This window comes from Camelus bactrianus, chromosome 16 (assembly GCF_048773025.1).
Source record: "Camelus bactrianus isolate YW-2024 breed Bactrian camel chromosome 16, ASM4877302v1, whole genome shotgun sequence".
Classification (NCBI taxonomy): Eukaryota; Metazoa; Chordata; class Mammalia; order Artiodactyla; family Camelidae; genus Camelus; species Camelus bactrianus.
The window spans coordinates 58160351-58181643 of NC_133554.1; the positions used below are offsets into that span (position 1 = coordinate 58160351).

General features: G+C 51.5%; 2 protein-coding genes across 21 annotated transcripts in view; one reads left to right on the forward strand and one right to left on the reverse strand.

Moving 5' to 3' along the window:
• Window positions 1-1047: 1047 nt before the first annotated feature.
• On the reverse strand, window positions 1048-12063 carry EIF4A3 (eukaryotic translation initiation factor 4A3). The gene is made up of 12 exons (XM_074343887.1): window positions 11823-12063; window positions 9402-9474; window positions 8500-8566; window positions 8037-8099; window positions 7083-7215; window positions 6784-6864; window positions 5071-5212; window positions 4525-4663; window positions 3784-3899; window positions 1859-1966; window positions 1435-1562; window positions 1048-1253 (listed from the first exon to the last, which is right to left on the reverse strand). The coding sequence occupies exons 1-12, from the start codon at window positions 11989-11991 to the stop codon at window positions 1237-1239; spliced, it is 1236 nt and encodes a 411-aa protein (XP_074199988.1). The 5' UTR covers window positions 11992-12063; the 3' UTR covers window positions 1048-1236.
• Window positions 12064-12115: 52 nt separating this feature from the next.
• CARD14 (caspase recruitment domain family member 14) overlaps window positions 12116-21293 on the forward strand; it is a 32020-nt gene continuing 22842 nt past the window's right edge. For 6 of the 20 annotated variants that reach the window (XM_074343853.1, XM_074343870.1, XM_074343869.1 and 3 more), the window contains exon 1: window positions 12243-17902. The gene's annotated coding sequence lies outside the window, so the exon portion shown is untranslated. The other 14 variants (XM_074343872.1, XM_074343873.1, XM_074343861.1 and 11 more) reach the window with 13 other exon arrangements.

The window sequence follows — 21293 nt, forward strand, 5'->3', positions numbered from 1 at the left end:
AACTTACCACTTTAACAGGCACAGTACTTTCTCGAACATCCACAGAACGTGTGGCTGTTAACCGCTGTCTAGTTCCAGAACATCTTCATGGCCCCCAGAGAAACCCTTTGCCCACTAGCGGTCACTCCCCACTTCCACCTCTCAGCCCCCAGAAAGCCAAGCATCTGCCTGTCTCTAGGGATTTACCCACTTGGGCCATTTCACAGAAACGGAAGCACACAACATGTGATCTTTTGTGACTGGCTTCTTTCACGTCGTGTATTTTCAAGGTTCATGCACCCTAGCGTGAGCCAGCACTGCCTCCCTTTTTACTGCCAAATAATCATCACGGGCACTCACATCTTTCACTTGTGCAGTCTACACTCCAGACTACTGCCCACGGCAGAGTTAACTCCCTCAAAGGGAAGTAACGTCCAGTCGCTCCTACTGCCCAAGGGCCAGGCTGCTTGAGGCCCCCACCACACTCCCACTCTTGCCAGTGGTCAAGGTTAATGGTTATTCCACCTCTGGTGATCACACACCACTCCTGAACCACCACTGAGGACACACACCTCTGTGGACATCTGCACTTCTCTGTAACCCTACTCGACAGCTCCCGAGTTAGGTCAAGTGCTCAGGGGTCTTACCTCTTGGCTCGTTTCCTGCTGGCCCGTCCCCGAGTCACCGATGGTACCGTGTGTGTGAAACCTCCTCGGCCCTGACCGGTGGGCTCATTAACCCAGAAGCCAGACTGGAAAATCCTTCCTCCCTAGGGCTTACTGCACAGGGCTATCTTGCCCCTCTGCACCCAGACACACAGACCCAAGGCCAACCTGGGGACAAGCACTTATGGTCTCAACTTCCCCACCCCCGATCCCCCTGATGGCCCCGACCGGCCATCCCTAAGAAATGGGATCGGGTGTCAACCTGGGAAGTCTGGAGAAGCAGGCAATTTACCACTTCCACGTCACCACCTCACAGATCAGAAGACAGACTGAGGCGACCGCCCAGCACCGTACAGGAGGTCACTGGAAAAGCTGGGGGCACCTTAAAAAATACAATATAGAGTTTATGGGAAAACTTTCCAATGTTTAATGAAAAAGACTCATTTCGAGCAATGCATTATTTACACGTGGGTAAGAAAAGATGGCAGGATCCCCAGACCCTGTCCTGGGGGAGCTTTGAGAGTTCACATAAACCCCATTGTTTTCCAAATTGAGTACAAAAGAGGTGGACAGCCTCCGGTGTGCAAATTCTTCATATCAGATCAGCAACTGAAAGTGAAGAAAGATAGACAGTCAGGAGCAATGCAAACAAAATGAAAATGTGCAAGTTTAACTAAAGGTTCAGGAAAGACTCCCTAAAACAAAGCAGAAGGGGGAAAAACGGGGAGAGCCTCTAGCGGCCTGCGCTAGGAAGCGGCGAGCCCCCTCCAGGGCGGGCCGCCCCGCTCACCGTTCATGGGCATCTCGTCGATCTGGGTGGAGTAGTACTGCTCGATGTCCCTGAGGATGCGGATGTCGTCGTTCTTCACGAAGTTGATGGCCACGCCCTTCCGGCCGTAGCGCCCTGAGCGCCCGATTCTGGGAGACACGAGATAGAGCCAGGTTGCCTTAGCGCACGGCAGGACACTGGGCAGCGCGCGGGGCCCGGGGGGTGTTGGGGGCGGCGCGTGGGGGCTGGGGGGGAGCGCGGCGCGGGTGGGGGTGCTGGGCGTGGGCGGCACGGGGAGGTGCGCGGCGGGGGCGGCGGGGCAGCGTGCAGGGCCCGAGGGGTGTTAGGGCGGCGCGTGGGGGCCGGGGGGGGGCGCGGCACGGGTGGGGGCGCTGGGCGTGGGCGGCGGGGCAGCACGCGGGGCCTGGGGTGCCGCCGCGCGCACCTGTGGATGTACAGCTCCCTGTTGTTGGGCAGGTCGTAGTTGATGATGAGCGACACCTGGGGCACGTCCAGCCCCCGCGCCCACACGTCCGTGGAAATGAGCACGCGGCTGCAGAAAGAAAGGCATCTGAGGCGGTCCCCTCGGCGCCAAGGGCAAGAAGGCCGCTGGCGCGCCCGGCCCCTCCCCGGCCCCTCTGCAGCCCGGAGCATCAGGGACACACTGGAAAGCGAGCCGCGTGGCAGGTGCATTTGGTACATGTATTTACTTGGGTCATGTGTGATTTAAAAAAAAAAAAAAGGAAAAAAGGCATTTAGTCTATTACACTAAATTTGTTTAGAGCCCGTCCCATGCCAGTAACTGGAAAGGACATTTTACTTCTGCCCAGCAAAAAACTCAAGTACAACAGCCTCACTGATTTCCATGCAGTGTTTATAGTGTCTTCAAATTAGAACTGCAACTCCCCGCACTCCCACCTCAGGAAACAAGAACAATCTCAAACCACCTCACCTTGCTCCTAAAGCAGCTGGAGGAAGAACAAACTCCAAAAGTTAATTAAAGAAAGAAATCATAAAGATCAGAGCAGAATGAAATAGAGACAAAAACCCCCAGAAAAGATGAATGAAACTAAAAGCTGATTCCTTGAAAAGCTAAACAACATTGATAAACCTTTAGCCAGACTCACGAAGAAAACAAGCGAGAGGGTCCAAATCAATAAAATCAGGAACGAGAGAGAAGCTACAGCTGACACTGCAGAAAGTCAAAGGACCATGAGAGACTCTTACAGCAACCTAGAAGGAACGGACAACTTCTTAGAAAAGTACAACCTCCCAAGAATGAACCAGAAGAAACAGAAAATATGAACAGACCAACTGAAACTAAATCGGTAACTTAAAACCTGCCAACAAAGTCCAGGACCAGACGGCTTCACAGGCGAATTCTACCAAATATTTACAGAAGAGTTAACACCTATCCTTCTGAAACTATTCCAAAAAAGTGCAGAGGAAGGAACACTTCTGAAATCATTCTGTGAGGCCACCATCAATCATCCTGATACCAAAACCAGACAAAAATATCACAAAAGAAGAAAATTACAGGCCAAAATCACTTATGAATGTAGATGCAAAAATCTTCAACAAAACACTATCAGACTGACTCCAACAATACACACACCATGATTAAAAGAAAAACAAAACCCATATGCTGCTGCTTGTGTGAAATCCATCTAAAGCTTGAGTCTACAAACCAGATGTGAAGGGAGAAAGCTGGCGTGGCTGCGCCAGACACAGCAGGACTCAGGACACAGCATTAGGAGGTAAGGGCAGGCACATCCACAGGGACAGCCAAGTCCCCAGAAATCCAGTCATTCTAACCTCGTATGCACGCAGTCTCAGGACACACAAAGCAAGAACGGTCAGAACCCCCACGAGGAAGACAGCACCCTCAACACTGATGAAACAGAGATAAGGAAAAAAGGCAAGGATGCAGAAGATCTGATCAACACCGTTTAGCAACTGAAATCCAAAAGGCACAGCCTGGCGCAGGGCGCCAGTGCTGCTCAGGGAACATCTATAAACTGAGCCGGTGCTGGGCCACAGGAAAGTCTGAACACGCTGACAGGGTGAAATCACTCAAAGACTGCTCTCCAGCCACAGCGGGATTAAGCTAAAACCAATACAAAAAGAGAAGTAGAAAATCCCCATTTATTTGGAAACAGAGAAATACACTTCTAAATGCAGCAACCGACCTATCTAGTTAAGGCTAGGTCTCACCCCAGCCTAACCTGTCACACCAGGGGGGGCCATCTGCCTGACGCCCTGAGCTCAGCTGCGGGGGGGGGGGGCGGGGGGCGGGGGGGAGACTCGGGGATGCCCCGCACGCGCTGGCCAGCGGCAGCGGCACTTGCGCAGAGCGTGCAGCCGGCCCACCTGGCGCCCGACCGGAACTCCTTCATGATGGATTCCCGCTCCTTCTGGGGCATGTCCCCGTGCATGGACGACACGGTGAAGTTGGCTTCCCTCATCTTCTCTGTCAGCCAGTCAACCTACGGATCAAATCAGCAGACGCTGCTGTGAGCTCGTGAACCAAACCAGAGACTGTGCTCAGGAGTTCACATCAATTATTTGCAAAACCGATATGGGTACTCATAAAGCAAGTGCTCTCAACACTCAGACTAACCGTCTTAAGATTACTTACGAACTTAACTTAATTTTACCCAGCAAATCTTGGGGCAAAAATTCTCAAAAAAAAAAAAGACAGTATGTCACTGTTCTCATTTGAAAGTTAGATTTGAATCTTTTTTTAATGTGAGTCAACTCCTCTTCCTTTTCCAAGGAGAGCTGCCAGGGTTCTCAGCTCTGCCTGCCGTCAGCATCACCTGGAAGCACAGAACCCAGGCCTGGGTCCCACCTGAACCAGTGACCCGGAGCCCTCAGTCGCGGGCCCAGGTCAGTACTGCACACACTTTCCCAGGACATGGTCACTTGTCCACCCATCGTCCATGGCAATTTTGAGCTCAAAGGCAGACCCAAGCGGCCGCTGCAGAGACCGTGTACCCAGAGCCTGAAGTGCGCACTCCTGGGCCCCGACAGAAACCGCCTGACCTAAGTTCTGCGAGAACCTGTCTTCGTTTTGGCCATAAGAACATTAGAGCTGGGACGGCCACGCACCTTCCTCTTGGTGTTACAGAAGATGACGGCCTGGGTGATGGTCAGCGTGTCATAGAGGTCACACAGGGTGTCGAACTTCCACTCCTCTCTCTCCACAGCAACAAAAAACTGCTTGATGCCTTCTAGAGTCAACTCATCACTGGAGGACAAAGACAATCCTGTCAACTCCTTCCAACCCAGACGTGAGGGCGTGTGCGGCTCAGGAGCCTGGCCATGAAACCCCTGCCCCTCCCTCCTAGGAGTTGCCCCTCCCCTGCACGGGCCCAAGCTCTGGATCAGTCTGGACTTTTAACAATTACTCCACCTTGTATACGGTTCTAAACAAAATGTTCAGCTCTTCAACAGCATATTTTACTCCCAATGATAAATAATCTCAGTGAAAGTAAATACTAGAAGCAAATTTTAAAATCTGGAATTACTGGATCAAAGGAGAAAGTAGAAAAGCTGGCTTTTTGAAAGAGAGAATTAGAAAGAATTTCTGCATTTTTAAAACCCAAACACCACTGTGCTGGTTTCGCTCCCAGCTGTGAAGCGGGGCGTCCTCACCGTTTCACCAAGATGCGGATGGGGTCAGTCATAAACTTGTTGGTCATCTCCAGGATCTCGTGCGGCAGCGTGGCGCTGATGAGCACCACCTGCGTGGCTGGGGGCAGGTACCTGTACACGTCGTAGATCTGCTCTTTGAAACCTGGGGTGAGGAAGGGGACACGCAGGGGCCTTTTTCTTTGAACCAGAAGTGGCACATCACCTGTTCACACAGAACTAGCTGCAGCACTGGCTGTAAGGTGTAAGATTTCACAAGGAACCTTCCTACAGAGGTGATCCAAATTCTCGCATTCCCCTCTCCTCTCCCTGGTGTGCTCTGGGGATCACAGCCCACCCAAGAGTCCTGGATGCCGCCTGTTAGAAGCAAGAGCAACCCTAGCCCGAGTGGCCCACAAGCTCGGACCCCTGCAGGCGGCCGTGACTCAGTTCCAGCTGCTGCTGCCCTGCAAAGATCTGCATCCGCTGTGGCCACATCTGCCACATTTTAAGTAAATCCAGAGATCTGCATTTTCACCAAAAAATCTCTAATTAAAAACAAATCTCCCACAGATATCGAATCATTATGTTGGACGCCTGAAAATAATGTTACATGTCAACTGTACCTTAATTTAAAAACCTCCCAGTTAAATAATGCAACAAGTGTACATTATTTCATATGGTCCAGGCTGAATAAAACCCGCTGGCAAGCAGGACCTGGCAGGACAGGGTTAGAAGGTGAGTTGTGAGTGTGGGGCAGGTGGCCGGCTGCGAGGTCTGGACTGCAGATGAAGCCAGAAGCTGTGTTCTTACCAGGCTCCCAGCTGACACAGATACTCCTGGCCTGCAGGCCTTATTTGACAAGTGCTGCCGAAGGGATACGGGGAACCACTCGAGTGCTCTGCAGAAACCATGCCTTCAACTTAGCTCGAGAGCAGGGCCTCGGGATAAAGGGCCCAGACAGAGGTGGGCTGGAGGGCAGCTCCACAGGACAGCATTGCCCTCAAGTTCCTGACAGAACCACCTGGGAAGAACCCCCGGGGTTATTGGTGACTCCCGGGAAGCAGGATACTCTCTTCACGCCAGGTGACCCCAGCGTCTACGGAGATGGCCCACTGACCCCCTGGTGTGGAGGTGAGACCGGAGGGGTGTGCAGGGAGGGGAGGCGGGAAGACACTGCTGGGCTCTGCCCACAGCTGTTTTACAAGCAGAACGAGGTGACAGCTGTCGCTACGCATTTCCCAGGTGCTGCCCTAAGAGCACAACTGCTATCACTTTCGGGTCCTCATACATTTTGGTAGAAATACATGAAAAGCCTAAACGATACATCCCAATTCTAAACATTTACCTTAACAAGTAACTGACAAGGGTAAAAACCACCTGGACAACCAACAAAACAACTTGTGAAATAAATCATGGAGCATCACACCCCAGAACCCCGCCCGCGCGAAGCCGCAGGCCCCTCCGCACATCCCAGCCGCGCGCCTCGGCCACCCGTGCAGAGCCCCCCATGGGAGCAAAGCCCCTCGGTCCGCCTGAAACGCTGCGGTTCTGGTTGTCATCAGGCTTACAAACCACCACCATAAAAAGATCAAAGTGTGAGTTTTATGTTCGTCAGCGCATCCAAGGCACGACTCTTCTCCAACATGCTGCTGACACACTGCAGCCCGTTCCAGTTTTGCACTGAGAAGTTAAGAACTTACGTCACGAGAAAGCTAATTCCTCTGCTACTCATACCTTTATTCAGCATTTCATCAGCCTCATCCAAAACCAACATCTTGATAGCACGTGTCCTCAAGCTTCTGCGGCGAATCATATCTGCAAAATTAGGTTTTGAAATAATTACACTTCAAGCTTTGAGGAACCATTTCAACCGGTTTTCATAGCATTTCTGGGACCCTCCCTCCACTTCTTACAAGTTACTCAAGTGCAAAAATCCGCCATGCAGCACATCAAACTGAAGACTGACCTGTGCGGTTTAAGCACTTCTCACAGATGCTACCTGCAGCACACTCAGTATGGACAAAAGCAATTACCAAAGACGCGCCCGGGCGTGCCGGCGACCACGTGCTGGCCGTAGTCCAGCTTCCTGATGTCCTCCCCGACGTTGGTGCCCCCAATGCAGGCGTGGCACTGGACGTTCATGTAGTCACCCAGAGCGAGCAGGCCCTGAACAAAACACAGGTTCATGTCCAAGGTCTGCCCCAAGACCACTACAAAGTCAGAAGCAGCTATGTGTCCCAAAAATGAAGATCATTTCGATTTCAATTTAAGATGACCGGCAGCTGTTACTTATGCCATTGTTTCTATCACAAGCCTGCAGAGCTCAAGCCTCCTGCCCCCCCCTTTTCTACACCAAATGAAATCAGTTTTACTGGTTTCTTATTACAAAGCAACATACATTAATTACAGAAAAATACATATAATCCATAATCCTATCTACCAGAGACAATATTAACATCCTAACATACACATCTCCAAATTGTTTAGACTATAAGTACGAAATAGTTACAATTATTTTTATTAAGGTAATTTTTTTGTTGAAAAAATTATTTTTAACTCTAAGATTGCAAAAAACTACTAAAATAAAACAAGCAACACTAAAAATACAAACCAGCAACTCATATAATATGTGTTTTATGGCAAAATGTTAGGAATCAGGAAAAAAAGACTAACAGAACAGAGAAACAGGATTAGATTAAGTCAATCAGTTGGCTTGAAAAGGGGTCAGGGAGAGGTAGGGCACGTGGGGACGCCAGCTATCTACTCCAGACACACCCCTCAACCTGGCTCAGTCAGAAATCTGCTTAAACTTTACAGTTGGCCCTCCCCACCCTCGGATCCCACCAACTGTGGATCACGTAGTGCTGTAGTGTGTACTCATTTAAAAACAAAACCTGCATATAAGTGGATCCATGCAGTTGAAACCCACATCGTTCAAGGGTCAGCCGTACTTGCAAATACAACACTACCATCTTTAACTGTCTCACCTTCTGGATCTGCACCGCCAACTCTCTCGTTGGAGCCAAGATCAACGCTTGGGTTTCACGAACCTGGTATTTATCAGAAAATAGAGAATCTCAGTATTTTCAAGGTAGACAGCACTAACTCAGTCTCAGATCTACTTTGAATATTATCTCACGTTAACCACACATCTGATCTCAGATAAGCAAACCTGAATATTACTTAAACCGCAAATCCAGCAATAATGGGGTATACTGGTCAGGATTCTTGTTTGCAGACAAGAATTTCCACTAGTTAAAAGAATCTCCTAGTTTAAGTAAAAAGGAATTTATGACAGGATATTAGCTCAGACACTCATGTGCAATTAAGATTCTTAAAAAAATTTGTTGAGTCAGTACAACTAGAGATGCTCAAGAACTTGAATCCTGCAGTCACAGAGCTACAAGAAGCATGTCCTCAGATGAAAGAGGTGTAAAAGCAGCAGATTACCTGAATGTCCAAACACTGGAGGACAGAAATACTGAAGGTGGCCGTTTTGCCTGTGCCAGACTGAGACCTAGTAAAGAAAACAGATAAACGGGACTTAGAATGAGGGGCTGCCGCCCTGCTCCTGCCCCAGCATTGCGGGCGGGCGGGCGGCGGGCAGAGCACCTGGGCAGCTTCCCCCAACCCCCTCCCCACCATCTTATCTGCAAAGGGCTGGGACTCAGGCACAGTGTCACCATGTGATAATGTGATATGGATCATAAAGGTGGCCTTTGCATTAAGGGGTAATGGAGCTGCAGAATCTGTAACTTCAGTGGGTGTTTATATATAATTTATATAATTCTTTTCTACGATTTCCAACTTATTTTTTTGTAAATGAGTCTAAAAATTAGGCCATGGTGGGAGGGATAAATTAGGAGTTTGGGATTAACACATACACATCACTGTATATAAAAACAGATAAAACAACCAGGACCTATTGTATAGCACAAGGAACTATATTCAGTTTTTTGTAATAAGTTATAATGGAAAAAAATCTTGAAAAAATACACATATATGTATAACTTAACTGCTTTGCTGTACACCTGAAACTAACACTGTAAATTATCTACACTTCAATAAAAAATAAAACTTTTTAAAAAATTAGGTAAATCAGGAGTAAAGCTATTAAAACAGTATTATACACAATTCCATATGCCAAATGATAGATAAGTAAAGCTGGCTAAAAAAACAAAGTGTTTTAGAATTCAGGACACAAAAATAAAAACAGACAGCCAATGGCTGAAGTCAAGGCAAGCGCTGGCAGCAGTGAGGGACTGGGGAAGGCGGCCGTCCCACAGCCCGGGACTTTGCTGAACGCTGCTGTGCTAACTAGCATCTGACTTCCGCTCTGCATGAACACTTACTGTGCGATGACATCTCTCCCTTTAATTATCTGCTTAATAGCTCGCTGCTGGATTGCTGATGGTTTTTCAAAACCTGTAAATTAAAACAAAAAACGAGCTCTAACCACTAGGACAGCATGCTGACAACCATACACTGGAGCTCCTTGGGGCAAGGATGCCATCTTTTTAAAGTCCCCCACCGCCCCCTAACCCAACGTGCAACATACATTAAGCTCTCAAGAAACAGCTGCTGATGTGGAATCTAAAAAAAATGGCACAAATGAACTTATTTACAAAATAGAAACAGACTCACAGACATAGAAAACAAACTTATGGTTACAGTGGCGGGGAGGCAGGGAAGAGGGATAAGTTGGGGGCTCAGGATTTGCAGATACTAACTACTATATATAAAATAGATAAATAACAAGGTGCTTCTGTATAAAACAGGGAACTACAGTCAATATCTTGTAATAACCTATGATGAAAAAGAATGTGAAAAGGAACATGTATATATGCGTAACTGAATCACTGCTTTACATCAGAAACTAACTCAACATTGTAAATCAACTGCACTTCAATTACAAAAAAAAACAGCAGCTGAATGAGGTAGGCTGAAGGGGATTTTTATGCTAACATGTGACCTTATCCCTACAAAAATCTCTATAAAAGGAACATTGTTGCAAAACATAGAAACCCTAGTTAGGTCAAAAAAATGTTAATGGTGGTTACCCCTGGAGAATGTCGTGAGGGAGGCTCATATTTTTCTCCAATTATTTCTGTACTGTTTGACTGTATTACAATAACCTGCACTGGGTTTGTTGTTGCTGAGGCTTTTTTTCATTACTTTTTAAGTTAGAAGAAAGGAAAACAAACCCTTCAGTGCTGTAGTCACCACTCCCTGTCAGCATTAAGTCTGCAGGTGGTTCCCCGACTTAATCTAGTGCTCTTGGTTATACTCCCTCCTGCCTTGATGCAGCTCCATGAAACTACACCACCATCCCTCTGTTTTCCAAGTAAACAAACAAAACTTTATGTACAAATAACATAATAGCAAATATAACGGATGATTTAAACCCCTCATGATGACCCAGCACACGCATGGGAAACTAAAAGAGTGTTTTAGGGCAAGGATGCCTTGGATGCTAAAAGGTAGGTAGAGCTGTCAGCCTCACTACACGGCATCTCCCGTTCCCTCAGCACCTTCTCTTTGCTAAACTGTCTCGACATCAAGGACAGTTGAAGAAAAGATGACCCAGCCCCAGGCATTAAGCACTGATGCTGATCACTCCCATCCGCGTCCCCAACCCCACCTCTTTCCAGGCTCCCAACTTAGACAGACATCCTGACATCTCCAACTTGATGGCTCACAGGTCCCTCAAGTTCCCCGCCTGAGCAGAGGGCAGCATCACCCACTCGATTACTCACACACCTGGGAATCACATGAATCCTCTTTCCCCTGCTGCTCACATTCAACCTGTCAGCAAACCCCGTTAGCACTCTATCTCCACCACAATACCATCGTCTCTCCCTTGGACTGGAGCAAAAACCTCCAAACGTCTCACTGCTTCCTCTCCTGCCTCACCTCCCCCGCATATCCACAGGCACCCAGGACAACCTCTGTAACTGTAAATTGATCCTGTCACTTCCCTGATTAAAACTCTCCAAAGGCGCCCACTGCACTTAGAAATGAAATTCAAACTCTTTATCACCCCACACTATGCTTTTCAAGATCAGGTCCTGCCTCCCTCACCAAACTCACCCCGGGGCTCCCAGGACAGGCGGATTCTTTCCGTTCCTGGAATGCACCCAGCTCTGAGCTGCAAGGCCCTGGCACTAGCTGCTCCCTCTGCCCAGTTCTACCATAATCTTCTTATAATGGGCTCCTCAGCCCAGATCTCGGCTCAAATGTCAGCCCCTCTTGGAGCCCCCTTACCTATTTGCTCTACTGTTCTAACTTTCTCCGCTCCCCCAGTTTCAATTATCCCGCTTTATTTTCTTTGAAACTATTACCACTGCCTAAAGCAATCTTGACTAAATATTATTTTTTCCCCAAATGTAAGCTCCCTAAGGGCAGGCATCTGGTTCACTGCTTAGCGCCCAGTGCCTAGAGCCACGAACGTCCCTAGCACCTAGCAGATACAACAACAAAGTTATCCTCTAAATCAATGACTCCGAAACGCAGGGAGGACTCTGCGCCCTCTCGGGACTCAGCACGGCGCTCTGCCCGGAGGACAACACCCGAACCCGCCGACAGAGAGGCGGGGCGGGGATGCGTGCTGGGGGCGGGGGTCGCCCGTCAGCGGCCCCACGACTCGGCGCCAGCCGCGACGCAGGCCTTTGGAGCCTCCAGACCCCCAGTCTCGGGACCCACCCCCGGACCGGGCTCCCGCCCTCCCTGAGGGCGCCCCCAGCCCGAGCGCCCCGAGGCCCGCGCCCACCGACCGTAAGCGTAGATACCGCGCAGCAGGTCCTCCCGCAGGCCCATGGTGTCGAACGTGGGGGTCACGTCCACCTCCTCGCTGGTCTCGAATTCCACTTTGGTCATATCTTCCTCTTTGAGCAGCCGCTTCCGCGCCGAGCCCGAGGTCGCCATCGTGGCCGTAGCCGCCATGATCCCGAGCGGGCCGACAACCGAACGCGCGCCGCAGAGGAAAGCGGAAGTAGGGCCCCGCGCCGCTGCCGCCGCCAGGAAATGACGCCATCACGTGCGCGCCCATGCGTACGAGCGTGCGCCGAAGCCACGCCTCGGAGGGGGCGGGGACTCCTGGTCACGTGAGAGGGAGAGGGCGCTTGCCGCCGGGAGAAAGGCGGGGCTCCGCGGGATGTGGCGGGGCCCCGCCCACACCCGGAAAAGGTGCGGAGGCGGCGGGACGCGGGGTGGTCTCCCGGGTGGGCTCTCGGGCGGAGGCCGTGCTCCCCCAGGATACCGGGCTCTCCGCGCGGGACGGTAGACCCGGAGCACCTGCAGACGGGCTGCGCCGTGCGGGGTCTGCAGGCGGCCCTGCCTCTAGTGGGCACCTGGGCGCGGGTCCCCACCTGCGCCCTTTCCGCCGCGTGTACCCGAGCGCGCGGGGGAGACGCGTTACTCCTCGTCAGTACTGCCAGTGGGTGGGAGTCCTCACTGCATATGTCCACTTTGGGGGAGTCTGGCGTCTTTAACTGCCTGCTTGTCAACTCCCTTGGCCGGTTTTTAACCCCGTCATGGAAAAGCCCTTACCCGGGGTCGAGCGTGTCGGATAGTGGGGGTCCTGCGACGTCCCCGAGCACCAGGGCCCCCAGGACTGGCCGCAGGACCTTGGGCCGAGCCCTTGCTGGACTGTACGTACCAGTGTTCATCAGGGCCCCAGATTGCGCGCGTCCGGTGGAGGCTCTGATACATCCCGCCCTGCAAAAACAGTGAGGGATGGCTTTTGGTTTTCCTGTGGAATGTTAACCAAAGCCCAGCTCCTCAAAACAGGCTTGAACCAGCTTCACCGCCTGACGCGCGTTCCTCTGTGTTGAGTGAGAATCGTGGTTTTAACTTTGTGAAACTTAGACTTGCCGAGTGCCACCTCTGTTCTTTCTCATTGTTTGCTTGGGTCGCATCACTGGGCATATCTTTACCCTACAGCCTCTTTCCAGGAGTTTCTGAGTGCTCTCTTGTTGTGAAGGTTAACTTAGTGAAAACTGGGTAATCGTTTTATCCTCTGGACCAGGCTCGCTGGAGTGCAGTCCTTTGCAGTATGTCGACAGCAAACAAGTAAAGGGAGCCTTACTTGTTGGGAAGGTCCTGCCCTGACGTCGGAGCACGTTCACATCTTACAAGACAATTGACCTGATAAACATGCCTGACAAGGAAGCCGGTATTAGTCTTCCTTGAGATTTGTCTAATCTGGTGGCATGACCCCCTCCCTGCCCCCAAATACAGACAGTGTGGGAAGGGAGACTGGAGAGACCGAGGGCGCTGCACCCAACAGAAGGGGCAGGTCCATGTGAGTGACCAGGAGTCCTCTTTGGGATGCTAGGGAGTGCACCTGCAGTCTTCCGGGAGCTGGGAGCCAGAAGTGGGGACAACAGGTCATAGAGAGCCATGTTTTTATTACGCAGGAGAGAGGGCTCAGGGTAATCGCAACCAGGATAAGAGCTGGTCTCAGGAAGAGACATGGTGCCGGTTCTCACAAGGCCTGTATGATGTGATCCAAAGAAAATGTTATTAAGAAAAGTCATAAGGAAGAGAAGACACACTGTCCTATACTGTATTTGTGATCCCCCAAGTTTACATCGTCATTTACAAGATGAATTGTCCATCTGTCAGCACCCAAGTCAGTGTTGGCTTACGTGACACAAAACACTGTAGATGTTACCCACATAGTGCAAACCACTGTTTGTCAAGAGTCAACTATTCTTACAAAGCAAGAATCAGCAGCCCAGCTCAGCTGTCGGTGACAGTTCCACTCCTGAGACATCCAGATTGGCATTTCAATCCTTTTCAGAAACATCAGTTACATTTCCAACTCGGGGTGCAAACAAATATCTTGTCTTAACCATTTTACTGCTGGGAAAAGTCAGGCCCAGCCTGCTAAGCTAAGGTGACCTCCGGCGCAGCAGCAGGTAGGGGCTACCATGTTCTGAATACCCGAAAAATTGTGACTTACCACACCTGAGCCCTTTGTCCCAAGGCCCTGCGTCACCCAGGTGGACCCACCTGTTATGTTCAGGCGCAGCCCTCTCTGTCCCCTGCACCTCACTTCCCACACTCCATCTTTGTGGGAGAGAGGTATCTCACCTGATGGGACTAATCTCAAGCAGGGCAGGCCCAGTCTGTGCTGTCCCCACTGCTGTCCGGCATACAGTGGTGCCTGATGCCCAGGGCAAGAGGGCAGGAGGAGCACTGGAACTCTACGAACTCCCAGAGGAGACGTGGACAGACGGGGACAGCTCAGCGGGCTGCACCTCAGGGGCCAACCTGCCTCTTCCCTGTGCCCCGGTTGGACTTGGAGTGTAGATGGTCAAGGCAGCTCGTGCTGTGATGGACGGGAAGGGCTTTGGGTGTAGTGCTGTTGGGCTGAGCTGCGTTTCCGTGAGTCATCACCACAAGAGTTGATGTCCTGGGTCCTAGGGGCTGTCCCCGAAGAGCGACTTCCTGCCAGAAACCCCACCTATCACCTGGTATTAAATGGCAAACACTGTTCCTTTGTAGACATGGCCCTGTCTAACCCACCTGGCTGCGGTGGCACCTTGCTACCACCACCTGGTCCCACCCAGCCAGGCCCGGGGCTTCACACTCCTGGCATCTGACGTTCCAGGGACAGATGTGCCTGGAGCATCTCACTGGAGCAGACGCTCTTCCAGGGGCTGGACGGGGCGGTGAACAGGACGGACAGCGCTGCCCTCAGAGCTTGTGTTCCAGTGGAGGGCAGTAAGGTAATTATAGGTTTTATAATTACTGTGATTCAAACAAAATGAGGTAAAGTGACAGAGTTAGTGGGTTGCTGATTTACCAGGTGACTGGAAGAAGGTGCCACGTGAATTTTGAGAAGAGGTGGCTACGGTCACGCCCCACTTTCCAGGAAGGATGGACGGGGTGTGCGGAGGGCCCCAGGTGGGCAGGAGATTGGCACAATCCAGGGACAGAAGGCCAGCGTGGTTGTAGCATCGGCAATGTGGGCAAGAGAGGGAGTAGGAGAAGGGGTGAGCAGGGCTGTATCATGAAGGTCTTACAGTCTACGAAGTGGAGTTTAAATGCATCATGGTTGCCAATAGGAGCCACTTCAGGGTGGTCTTTCTTTGCGGGGAGAGGAATGCATTCTCACAGTTTGGAAAGATGATCTGGCTTGTCATTTCTCACCCTTTTGGCTAAGATCAAGTGACCTGGCTGCAGCAGGAGGTTGAGAGATTGGAATGAAGGGGCCAGAGAGGGTCTGGAGAGGTAGTGGCAGCCGCTGGAGCTGATGCAGTGGAGACGGTGCAAGGAGGGCTCAGGACATATTTGGAACAGGGCTGATGTATGGCGTAGAGGGGGCTGTTAGGGTTTAAAGGACAAAGATTGGCTCCTGGGTTTCCAGTGTGAGCATCTGGGTGGCACCATCATGAGATGGGGAAGCTGTAGGGCAGCAGCGTTGTGGTGATTTGGGGGCAAAACCAACAGATCCAGCAAATGCATGTGCCCATGTGTTCACAGCAGCGGGATTCACAACAGCCAAAAGTGGGGACAACCCAGCATCCCCCGGCAGATGAGTGGATAAACAGCGTGGTCCGTCCACACAGTGGGCTCTTTCTCTGTCCTCGTGCTATGTGAAAGCAGCCAGACCTCCACGGTCGCGCGTGTGTGAGCCCTTTGATATGAAATGTCCCGAGTAGGCAAGTCCATAGAGACAGAAAGCAGCAGTTGCCGGGAAGGAGGAGAGGCGCTGCTCGATGGTCACAGGGTTTTCTTTTGGGGTGACAGAAATGTTTTGGAACTAGACAGAGGAGATGGTTGCACAGGACTGTGAATGTGCTAAATGGGACTGAATTGTTCACTGTAAGATGGTTTTATATTATGTGAATTGTACCTCAATTCACAAACGTTTTTAAAAAATGGATCTGATGTCACTGGGTTAAGTTTGAGATGCCTGGGTATCCAAGGGGAGTTGACAGGCAGGCAGTTGTGTGTTGGAATGTGAAAAGCCACAGGGAATGGCCAGTCTTCCACGCGCCTGTGGAAATCGCTGCTTCCCAGCCTCCCCTGGCCACTCCCCACATGGGGGTTGTCCTGAAGACGTCGTGGTAACTAAGGGTTTTGCCCTCAGAAAGCTCACAGTCCTCAGAGGCTGGGGCTTCCTCAGCTCTGTTCCTACGACTCTCGGTATTTCTGTTCTTAGCAGAGGCTTAGCAAGGCTCTGGCTGCCTTCAGTACACTCGTCTGGCCGCTCCTTTTACCTGGAATGACAGTGTTTTGGGTTTTTTAGAACTATCTAGAAACTTCCATGTGTCAGACACGGGGAGAAAAGCTTTCCCGCCGTGAGGTGCCGCCGTCAGCCCCACCGGAGAAGTAAGAAAGCTGAGGCTTAGGACTGTGAATAAGCCGCCGCAGAGGGTTGCTGGTGTGCGGCTGGGTGGGCCTCCGCGCTGGAGCTTGAGTCTGGTCGGAGCCGAGCTCGGGCCTGCGCTCTCACCTGCTCTGCGGGGCAGTGCAGCCCAGCCCCCGCCACTCCCAGGAGGGGAGGCCTGGGTGCTGGTTGCTGCTCCTCCATCAGTTAGCTGTGCGACCTTGGAAGTTGACTTTTGTCTGGCCGGTAAGCCTTAAGGCCCTTCCCACTCAGACCGTGGGGGAGTGCCCCTTCTTTCCTGACCACTATCTGCATCAGTGGGAGCCAGCGTTTGTTCATTCACCTAACCGGTATGCGTGAAGTTTCACTGTTCTCTGGGTGGGGACAAAGCAGAGAACAAGAAAGGCAAGAATTCTTGTCCTCCGGAGGTTTCAGGCTTGTCATGGGGAGGCAGGCAAGAAACTGATACATAATTAGACTATATAATATGTCAGGGAGCAATAAGTCCAACAGAGAAAAATAAAACAGGGAAAGGGGGAGGGGGAGCCAAGGTGGGAGTGCTACAATTTTTAAATAGAAAGGCTGGAAAGGCCTCTCTGGGAAGGTGGCCCTTGAGTGATGTCCTGAAGGAGGCAAAGGAAAGAGCATTGCAGGCAGAGGGAATGGCAAGTGCAAAGGCCCTGGGACTGGCGTGTGCCTGGAGCATTCAAGGACTAGCAAGGAGGCCCCAGGTGTGGAGCAGATGAATGCAGATGAGGTCAGCATGTGCTAGAGAAGGAAGGCCATGTGTGTGGAGCACTTGAGGACTTGAGGACTTGTAGAGCAAAGGGAGTGACACGATCTGACTCATCCTTTAGCAGGATGGCTCCGCCTGCTGCGTTGAGAACCCGCTGTGGGGGCATGGAGAAGGCAGCTAGGAGGTCATTGCGGAAGTCTGCGTAGGTAGATCACAGCAATGCAAGTGATGAGGGCGATCAGATTCTGGGTACATCTCAACATGGAAGAACCAAGACTCTCGCCTGAATCTAACTAGTAATTATGAAATGTTGATTTTAGATGAATATATTGGGATTATTTAGCAACTTCACAGAACTGCTCATGAAACCAAAGAACTACAGAATTTATCCTAAACTTCCTAGGATTTTTCTGAACTATTTATGATGAACTGGGCTGACTGTTTACATAGAAGAGAAGATTCCATCAGCTTCAAGATTTTCCACCATCATGTCAATTACCGCCTTCTGTGGGTTGACCAGATGCACAGATGGTTCCTAAAGGTTCCTGTGGTCCTCATGAGGGCAAAGCAGACCCTTCACAACCCATGCTCCCTGCTGTGGGGCTGTACTGGAGCTTCAGGGATGAGGGTGAGGCACTGCTCCGGGGGCAGGCCCAGATGGACGTGCCTGCGAAACCTGCTCGTCTGCTGCTGCTCAGCCGCGACTGTGGCTGGCCATCCGTCGTTTCTCGAGGACGAGGGAGACGAGTGCACGGAGCCTGTCCTGAGGAGAGCAGGTCAGCACACCTGGGGAGGGTGGGCAGGCCAGGAGTGGGGGCCGAGAGCTGTCCACAGGGGAGTGAGGGGCCCTTCCTCTGCATAAGGTGTGGAGGTGGTACCTGGCTTGGGGGTGGGACAGGAGGAAACAGCTCTTCCCGTTTTGCTCAGTTAAGTGACTTTGATACTCTTTGGCTGCTGTGTACCCCCGTGAGACAGTGCGGCCCTGCTAGACAGAAGGAATGCCCTCTTTCATACTCTTATCTCTGCATCGCTGCCCTAGGGTGAAAGAACAGGAAGGAAGGTTTCTAAGTTCAGGTATAATGTGAGTACGACCAGCGGCCTGCTGTGGGTGGTGAGGGCACAGCCAGGCGTGACGATGGCACTGTAGGACGGGATTGCAGCTGAGGGTGCGGGGCGCACCTCTGCTGTGCTGGGTGACCCCGCCCCGTGTTTGTGGATCATCAGTCCCCTTTCTCTAACTCACTCTTCCCTGTTCTGGAGTCCTGCGTGTGCCTGTGCCTGCGTGTGTGTGTGCGTACGTGTGTCTGTGCATACACGCACTGGCCCCTTTTCCCCGACTTCTCAGGCAGGAGAATATCTGCCCTCGGGATGTGAGAAGACTGTTGATGTGGGGAGGGGTCATGTAGGAGGACCCACATCTTAGATGCTCAGGACCCTTTGATCTCAGGCTCTCTAGAACTGCTGTAGATTTAGAAGACGTTTATAGTTTAAAACATCCTGAGCCATCTCTCGGCTAAATTTTCTTTACTGTTAGGATTTTTTTTAATTTTTAATTTTTATTATTTTTATGTTTTGTGGGGGTCTTTTGGGGCGGTAGGTAATTAAGTTTATTTATTTAATGGAGGTACTGGTACCCAGAACCTCATGCATGCTAAGCATACACTCTACCACTGAGCTATACCCTCCCCCCAAGCCCCTATTTAAATGGGGGCTGAGTTGCAAGGAAATGCCTATATTTTAAATTGCCATTGGGGTCTGTTGTAAGCTGCCCAGCTGCATGAAGGATGGACTAGCATGGCATCTACTCGGCTTCGCCCACGTATAGCCAAACCCTGTGTGGCTGATGGCTCCCAGGAATCCCAACCCTGAGTTGGCTGGGGTTTAGAGTCCTGGAGAGACCTGTCTTCAGCTGCCCCCGTGAGGCAGCTCATCGCCTGAGCTGGCCCTGATTTTCTGAGGTCACTTTGATGGGAGTGGGAGTCTGTGAAAAGCTGAGTGCCCTGAGGCCTTCCTTGGAAGTTCTGTACACTCTGGGCAAGCAGGGGTGGGGCTGGCAGTCAGACTGGAAGACACTCCCAGGGCAGACTGGCACCTCCGGGACCCAACCCAGGGGAGCACCTCTGGGGCTGTGTCCTGCCAGTCCTGGCCATCAGGGCATCAGTGGAGACCTGGGCGTCTGGAGCTCCCAGAGCGTGAGTTGCAGGCTGGAGACGCAGCCACCACCTCCACCACGACCTGTGGCGACCATGTCCTGTGACACCAGGCAGCATGCCAGCGAGTAACGTGCTGAAATCAAAAGTTAATACTCCGTGAGCCTGAGTTTTTGGGTCACTGTCTCCTGGGAGCCAAGTTCAGGGCCAGTGTGATTATTTCCCATCTGCTTTCGAGCCTACAGGTTTGCGTTCGATGCGTGTTAGAGGGGATGTTTTATGAGGAATTTGTGGGGAAATGCTGGGTTTTACAGAGATGCTCCACTCTTCTTTATTAAATGGAAGGTTAAGAAATCCAGTCCTGGGAACAAGAAACAGTTCTATTCCCCACTGACGCAGGACTGGTCCAACCAAGTCTTTTTCCCTCTGCCTTTTCCAGAATTGTCCCCACTTCAGCCAATGCCCGTCATGCTGGTCTGCTCCCGCCCTCTCTGTGCCCTGCACACGTTGGGCTGGCTCTTCCTGGGAGGCCTGAGGGGACAGCAAGAGAGGGGACACCTCTGGTGGTGTCCCCACTGCAGCATGAGGTGGTCATGTGAGAAACAAGAGGGGAGCCCCCAGATGCCTCCGAGCATGTGGAGATGCATTCCTGGGGGGTCACGGGGTCAGCCAAGGGGAACAGGAGGCTGGAATGAGCAGGTGTTAGGGGTGTAACGGAGGAGGTCAGCAGGGAACGCACAGCATCCCGAGGGCAGAAGCACTTGGCTCCTCTCAAGGCCTCTCGGGCAGAGGACGGGAGCTTGGCTGGGGGCACTGGATGGTCAGCTGCCTGCAGGCCCAGCCTCCTTGGCCAGGCACCAGGACTGGGCACCTGAGATCCTATTGCCCCCACACCCAGTTTCCAAAAGGACCTGGGCAGGACTTGGGAACAAAGACTGTGGCCTTTGCCTGTAGGACTGGATGGGGCTCGGAAGGAATGGTCTGGAGTTGATCCTCTGTTCTGGGTCCTTGGGTGGTTGACCAGTTAGAATCCTCTGCTCTGGAGATTCAGAGGTTGAGCCATTTCTCTGTGGTCACAGGGTGGGTCCATCTGGACTCTAGCCCTTTCCTGACCCCCAGGCCACCAGCCTGGCAGCCATGGAGAAGGCGGGTCCCATTTGGCCCTCCACTTCTGGACAAGTCCACCCCCCGCAGGCGCCAGGGAGTGAATGCTTGTATCTTCAGGGGTAGTTAAAAGAAAAATACACAGAAGGGCAATGGTCATCGCAAAAGAATCACTTGGAATTTAGGCATAAATTAGGTAGCTACTGGGGGCCTGGAGACCCCTTGAGCATGCAAACAGAGCCAGCTTCGTGGGTGGAACCTGTCCCCAGGGCCCCACGCTTGGTTTGAAGCTCTGCTGTCACCGTCTGGAAATTCTGGGTGCGTTTTAAACAAGGGGCCCATATTTTCATTTTGTACGGCTCTGTGGACTGTGCAGCTGGTCCTGAGGCAGTAGGGGGAGGCCATCCTGACTTGGAGGGCCACAGCCTGTGGCACAGACTTCTACGGGGTGGAGACCCCAGAAGCTCAAGAGACTTCCGTTCAAGTGTATGGCTGACAACTGGGACGTGGATGGGCCCTCCAGGACTTGGGCCAGTTTCCAAATCCCCTTTGTCCCTGTGTATTCGTTTCCCAGGACCACCATAACAAATTACCACATTGCATGGCTTAAAACAACAGAAATTGGGGGAGGGAGGGTATAGCTCAGTGGTAGAGTGCGTGCTTAGCATGTATGGGGTCCTGGGTTCAATCCCCAGTACCTCCATTTTTTAAAAAACCCTAGTAAAAAATAAATAGACTTAATGACCCCCCCAAAAAAATAAATAAAATAGGCTTTCTACATGAAAAAAATTTTATTTGCTCACAGTTCCGGGGTTCAGAGGCAAGAAATCCAAAATCCAGGTGTCAGCAGGTCCAGGCTCCCTCTGAAAGTCCAGGGGAGAGTCTGTTCCATGCCCTTCTCTGAGCCTCGGGG

Excerpts from the sequence above, each read along its gene's own strand:
- EIF4A3 (XM_074343887.1), bottom strand. The coding sequence starts at position 11,991 with ATGGCGGCTACGGCCACGATGGCGACCTCGGGCTCGGCGCGGAAGCGG. Across the intron at positions 8,567-9,401 it reads GGGAGAGATGTCATCGCACA|GTCTCAGTCTGGCACAGGCA; the intron begins GTAAGTGTTCAT and ends TTTCTTTACTAG. Across the intron at positions 1,563-1,858 it reads AGGGAGCTGTACATCCACAG|AATCGGGCGCTCAGGGCGCT; the intron begins GTGCGCGCGGCG and ends CGTGTCTCCCAG.